General features: G+C 51.6%; 1 protein-coding gene across 5 annotated transcripts in view; it reads right to left on the bottom strand.

Annotated features, from left to right (window-relative positions):
* Positions 1–6697, bottom strand: part of arhgap9 (Rho GTPase activating protein 9) — a 29285-nt gene that overhangs the window by 19181 nt on the left and 3407 nt on the right. For 4 of the 5 annotated variants that reach the window (XM_086149699.1, XM_086149701.1, XM_086149702.1 and 1 more), the window contains exons 2-4: positions 780–1110; positions 511–700; positions 86–438 (exon numbers count right to left, since the gene is read on the bottom strand). In XM_086149699.1, coding sequence (XP_086005825.1) covers positions 86–438; positions 511–700; positions 780–998 — 762 coding nt within the window. In that variant the 5' untranslated portion in view covers positions 999–1110. The remainder of the gene's footprint in view (positions 1–85; positions 439–510; positions 701–779; positions 1111–6697) is intronic. The other variant, XM_086149700.1, reaches the window with a different exon arrangement.

The following is a 6697-nucleotide window of genomic DNA, read 5'->3' as shown; positions in this document are numbered from 1 at the left end:
ACTTTAAGTCTAGAACGTCTGACACAGACGGCCTCCTCACTCCCTGAGAGGAACATCTTCCTCTCTGCTGCCTCCAGTCTCTCACCTGCAGATGGTTGTTCCTGCCGGACGACCCCACCACGTCCCACTGGCTGCAGGATTTCTTCGGCACCCTGTGGTTGACACGGCTGCCGAGGCCGCCGCCCACCTCGTCGTACGGGTTCTCCGCCAGGTTCTCGGGCAGGTTGCTGGAGCTCTGGCTCCGGGTGATGGTGGGGACCACCCTGGGGCCGGAGGTCTCCGTTTGAGGAGCGCTCGGGACCAGGAGGTGACTGGAGGAGGATGAGTTGCGGGCGAAGGGGAATCCGGAGAGCGACGCGGTGGGAAAACGGACATCCATCCCCTGGAAGGCACTGACTGAGGTGAGGTTCTCCATGGAGCGGTAGATGGGCCTATTCACTGTCCAAGGAGAAGGAGGTTCAGTCTCCAAATATTGCTTTTTGAGCAGATGTTACTCACATGGGTCTTCACCTTGGTGCTGTTCGCAGGTGTGGTCCGTCGGGCTTGGAGTGAGCGACACCCGCGGCAGTATCCTGGCGTTGGAGTTGAGCGAGGCGGACATGGCGAGGCGCTGGGGCAGCGGCGCCACCGGCACCTCCGTCACGTAGGTGGCGGGTACGTAGAGCGGCTTGGTTTTACTGGCGGCGCCGATCCGTCGCACCTGGAAGCCCCAGAGATACTTCCCCGTCATCCCTGATTCAGTGAAAGCCTCTTGTCAGAGACTCAGAAGGAACCCCCACCTGCCACCAGTCGGCGTTGGTCTTCTTCAGGAGAACGAAGCGCTCCCCCTCTCTGATGCAGACCTGCCGGCCGTCTGTGCCGCGGTAGTTGTAGTCATACTGGGCTTCCAGGACCACCGTGCCACTCGGTACGCCGCACACCGTCATCCCCCTGCTGGTCACCGCCGCCGCCGAGGGCTGCTGTTGCCCCACCGAGCGCCGCCAGGAACCGGACAGCATGGCTTCCCGACGCCTTCTTTCAGCAGGCTTTGCTTGGAGCGCAGGGAGGCGCGGGACCTCCCGTCGGGTTTCGACAGAGCGGGCAGGACTGGATCCGGGCCGGCGCCATCTTCTGAAACAACCGCACGAAATGTTTGCGGGTCAGTCGACCGACCTGATTCGTTACTTTCAGGTATACGGAGATTTGAGAGCTGCCAAAGAAGTCGGTAAGACGGACACAGGGAATTAGCAAAACAAACAAAAAGAAAGCGTAAACGTTTCCATCCTCCTCTGACTCCTTCCATCGGTTTTTCATTTGAAGACGAAGCGGAGGTGTACAACACTTAGCTATTTGCCTTTCCTTCTCCTGAATAACTCATGTGGTCTGGGAGCAAATGGAAGTGCGGTAGCCCAAAAATAGTCTCCTCCCTTGGCCTCTCCACCTGAGACTGGAGATGCTAAAACTGCTAGAGAAAGGGGGAGGAAGAGGAGGAGTAACCTAAAGAAGGAAAAGAAAATAGATTGAAATACCAGGAGAAGAAGAGTGGAATGGAGGACGCTTCTGCTCGAACCGCCGCTCGGCCCTTGAACATTGATAATCCCGCCACTATTAAAAGCGCGGGAATGATCTGTGACCTCCCGGGTCAACGGGTATTATGCTAAACCCCCACGGGAACCGGCGTCCCGGCAGAGGAACCCGGCGAGGCGGCCGGATATGAGAACCACGCGCCAGATTCCGAGGCCGCTCTGTGGAATCAGCCGATACGGCTCGGCTTTCACTGAGTCGAGCGGAGAAGATTCATCAAGCTACTTCTACTCCAAAACCATACGACTAGCTTCCAGACAGCTATGCTAACACTGTACGATTCTCCAGCCACGGATGTTAGAAAATGGTAAGAGCCGAAGGGCGGTATTAGCGGAGTCACGCCGGTCTCGGGTAGTCTCAAGTTTTAGCGCAGTCATAGCTCAGTCTTTTCCTAATCTTAGAGCTTCCGACGCCGTGAAGCCTGAACAGACAACCAATAGATGAGTTCCGACAAAACCGGAAAAAGGAAACCTTTTCGCCGGCAATATTTCTTTTCGGTATGGATGAAAGGAACAGTGAAGGACGTCCCGATCAGTGTGGAGCTTCCAGAAAAAAGTTGATGTCAGAGTTAATGAACTTGATTTTTATCAAATTTTTATTTTAGATATTTAGACGTTCATCTGCTCTAGGTTGCTATCCCACCCCTTCTAGCCTCCCAAGTTTCTGATTCTGATTATTGCGCCTAAATAGCAGAGGCTCTGCAAATACAAGGTGAAAACATTGCATGGTGGCAAAAAAGTTGCAGAAAGAATCTAGTTGTAGTTTTCCACATATCTTTTCAAAATCTTTGGCCTTAAGTCTTTAAAAGGTTAAGATGGAAACCCAGCATTGGTCAACACACCAGTTTATTTCTTCATTGCAGGATCCTCTCTGGTGTCACTGCATCTGAAGAACCAACAGCTCAAACTGCTTCCTCACTCAAAGACCAACTTCTTGAATTGTCTTGCAATGCTGCTTGTAACTCCTTCTGCTAAACAACCCTCTGGCTTTGACCTCCTTCTTGTAGATGACCTACTAGCTTGTACTTTCGTCTGATAAACAATGTTCTACCTTGTACCACCATCTGGCAAACAACCCTTCAGCTTGCAGCTCCTTCTGGCTTGGACTTCGTGGTAGAAAACCTTCTAGCGTGTACCTCCTGATACACAACCTTCTTGTGTCTTCTCTGGTAGACGGCCTTATGGCTTGTAGCTCCTTGGAACTCTTCAGCTCTTCTAGCTCTGGTAAACAACCTTCTTGCTTATGCCTCTTTCCGACAGACCTCCTTCTAGCTTGTACCTCCTTCTAGCTTAGGCCGCCTTGTGATAGACTACCATCCTCTACCTTGTACCATCTGGTAGACTCCTCCAAACAGAGGGTGTTTTTCTACGTTTCACGTCTGACTTCCTTAAACATCAGCAAAGACTTGCATGTGTGTGACCAGGAGGTACTCTGCTCCTGCAAGAAGGTTAAAACAATTCACCTTACCTGGTCCTCCACCCAATTCAACATGGTACAAAACACACCTGCACTTCTTGGTACTGTAGGCATACGAATATGTCGCAGATGGGCAGGAAACTACTTAGAAACGACACAGCTGCAAACTGCAGCTGTCGATGTGTGGGTCATTTCCTCTCCGTATTTTCACTTCACGTAGGTCTACGAGGTTCGGCGGTTGACAGTCAACAATGGGCGGTTTGCGTGATGGACAAGAAGTGTAGGTGGGTCGAACGGGGAGACGCGCACACAGAACTGAAGAGGCTCAGATGATCGATGGAAATATAGCCCGACAAACCCATTTCCCCCCTTGCTACTACAGGAGCCACAGGAGGACATATTTGTTGCTCCTTCCCAGGGGAGCCAAGGAGGATAATGATATTTATGGTCTCCAACAGCAGCTCAACTGCACCAGGAAGCATTTAAATGTTATCTAATTCATACATTAATTCATTTCTATACTGCTTATCCTGCACCCAAAGGTTGCAAGTAGGCTGGGGCCCAAAAGGGGGGTTCAACCTGGCCACATATGGAGACGCAAAACCATTCACCCTCTCATTCACTCATCATATCATCCAGGTCATTTTTTTTTCCAAGTTTTTCAGAAAACACATAACACTGAGCCATATGTTGAATAAGAAGTTGTTTTAGGCAAAAAAAAAAAAAAAAAAAAATTCAAAAAAATGACTTGCTGTAGAGTCATAACCATTCACCCCCTCATTCACACATTATATCGTCATCTTTTCAAAAATGTTGTTTTTCAGAAAACTGAGTCATATGTTGAATAAGGAGTTGTCTTAGGCAAAAAAAAAACATTTTTGTCAAAAAATACAACTATTCACCGTCTCGTTCATGGGGCTGACGTCCGCTGTAAGAAGCAACGGGAACGGTGACGAGTTCGATCACAATTGTGTTCAGTCTTGTGGGGGGCGACAACGCCGGATTATTTTAGCACAAGTTGAAACCCCAAAGAGTTGGTGGGGAGACCGGTAGGAGAAAATGAGGCCAGGTTTTGGTGCTGTTTGCGTGCCAGGAGCCGGTTCAGGAGGCGGCGGCATGACGTTCCAGTACATGCAGAGAGGGGCAGATGGTGGTGGGGGCAACAAGACGGCGCCAAGGGCCGACAGCATGGCTGCTACGACACAAACGAATGCGAGAGAAAATATTGGGAGGTGCGGAGCTGGAGAAAATATGGATGCGAGGCGTTGCCTCTTGCATCACTCATGCATCATACATTTCACACACACACACATTTGTAGTCACATGACGGAGACCCGGCTGACTGTAACTTCCCCCTTAGCTTGTAAGACGACAAGCAGGGAACCATGGATATGAAGATACGGCGGCGTGCGTGTCCAGTTGATTGGCGCTGGATGGAGCTACGGCTAGCCGGCCAAACGTAACGCCGCTAGCTCATGACATCACCAATGCTTACACGTTGGGCGCCGGTTTGCGTCGGCAGGATACTTAATCAGTGATACTTGCAGAGGTTAATCTGAAACGTCAAGGGTGAAATACTCATCTTTGCAGGGGTACCTTGGGGACCTGTTCCCAAGGGACAAGTAGACTGACCAAGTAAGACGACACCACTACCTCCTGCTCCCTGCCCTAACACCCGTCCTAGTAGAGTGAAGTAGCCACCCGCCATGCAGCAGGGGGGCGGCGTGGTGCAGGAGGTAGACCAATCGTTTTTGGAGCCAAACATCCCTAGCCTGTCTCAGTGTTGAGCAAGACACTGAAACCTTAACTGCTCCCCTGGTGCTGGTGGACGGCAGCCCACTGCTCATGGTTCATCCATGATGCGAACAAATTTCCCCATGAGGAATTAATAAAAGATAAATTATCATTATTATTGCTCATACTGCAGTACCAGGAAGTATTTCGAAGCCAGAGTTAGTGCAGTATGGCTTCAACCCCAAACCTGAGCCACTGCAAAACACCCAAACTACTTCTTCCCCTTTTTGTTTTGAAGGTATTACCGTCGCACCTTTGCTAGCCAGTAACAAGGCACTGAGCGCGCTCCAAAGAGATGTGCACCGGAAGGCAGAGCCAAAGGTGATCCAAATCACAGCGGGGGGGGGGGGCAGCATTTAGGCTACAACAGAGGAAACACTTGGGAGAGTGACAGAGTGAATTGTTGTATGCCTCTAAATGCCAAGTGAGCAAAAGAGCGAATGGTTGTCCGTCTCTATGTGTGGCCCCGTGATCGATCCAGGTTGAACCCCGCCTCTCGACCAATGAGAGCTTGGGTAGGCTCCGGCCTCCTTGCAACCCTGAGCAGGCTAAGTGGTATAGCTAATGAATGAATGAAGGCATTGTGCGAGTGGGCGACGGGCTCAGCTGGTGCCGCTTACAGTCGGTGATCCTAAAACTGTGGGTGGAGGGAGAAGCATACCAGAGCAGCGGGTGGAGAATCCTGTGCCGCCTCGTATGCATATTCATTCTTTATGTTTGAACATGACAGAACGCGGCTTAAAGAAACATGGCGACGTAGCCTTCAAAGAGAGACTTCAAAGTGCATCAGTGTACTCCCACGGTGGTACACACACACACACACAGAGTGTAACCACATGTACATCCACAGTCAGCTGATGCCTCTGCGCTACAAGACAATGCATAAATCTACGCATTCACGTTTTATAATCCGAGATTATATAATCTCGCCATTTGGCACTTGTTCGGATGACGCCGATACATCGGAAGGCCATGTCGCGAAACCGCGCGCATGTTTCTGTCTCCAGACACCTTTGAAAAGGGGATGGGCAAAGACCAATGAATGGAAACCAGGCGAGAACCTCGGCGAGGGGGAAGACGAGCACAGGGACAACGGACGGCCACCAAAAAAAAAAAAAAAAAAGAATGAATGAACAGATGAACAAATTCAAACATTTAACTTGGGGGTTCTTCCAGGCGCAGCCGTGACGCCGTGGCGTCTCCGGGTGCCCGGAGCCACGGCAGCCTTTCATCCTCCCAGAGCCATGCATTATTGATGATCAGACCGCCGCCGCCGTCATCCCCTCCCCCCCTGTCGTGCTCACGCACGCGCCAGCGGCGGGTGCGAGTGATTAGCTGTGTAAATTGCCGGTGAGCCAATCAGAGCGCGGATGATGACAGACAACCAGCCATTGGCCGGCGGTTGACACTATCATCATGACAACAACCTCCCTGACCAACTGCCATCGGTCTATCTGCCCTCGCAGCCTCGGCGCCGCGGCACATGACAACATGTGACGCCATCATCACTCTGAGCTGCAGCTGACGCAACCCTGGGCTTCAACCATCCATCGAAACATTCGGAAATAGTTTGGGGGTGGCGGGGGGGTCGAGGATAAACCCCGCGAGGTGCAACAGGATCGGGAGCTCTGCATCCTGGCGCAGACTTCAAGGATAATTCGGATTTTGGGAAGTTTGATGACGGACGGCGCAGAAATGGGTAGAAAGGCGCGAATCGGGCACCAAGCCTATTGGACGAACAGACGGCGGTCACCTGAAGATCAGCTTTGCAGACGGTGTGATCGTCTCAAAGATGAATCCCGTCATGGCGGCACAGAGGTTAGCGCTTCTGCCTCACGAGGGGAAGGTCCCTGGTTGCATTCCCATGGTTGTCGCCATGTCCTCCCGCTGTCTGCGTGGGTTCTCCAGGTTCCTCCCGCAGTCC

Source organism: Fistularia commersonii, chromosome 7 (genome assembly GCF_037954325.1).
Source record: "Fistularia commersonii isolate RoL2024-O1a breed Wild chromosome 7, RoL_Fcom_v1.0, whole genome shotgun sequence".
NCBI classification, from domain to species: domain Eukaryota; kingdom Metazoa; phylum Chordata; class Actinopteri; order Syngnathiformes; family Fistulariidae; genus Fistularia; species Fistularia commersonii.
This window is presented reverse-complemented; position numbering and strand designations above follow the sequence as displayed.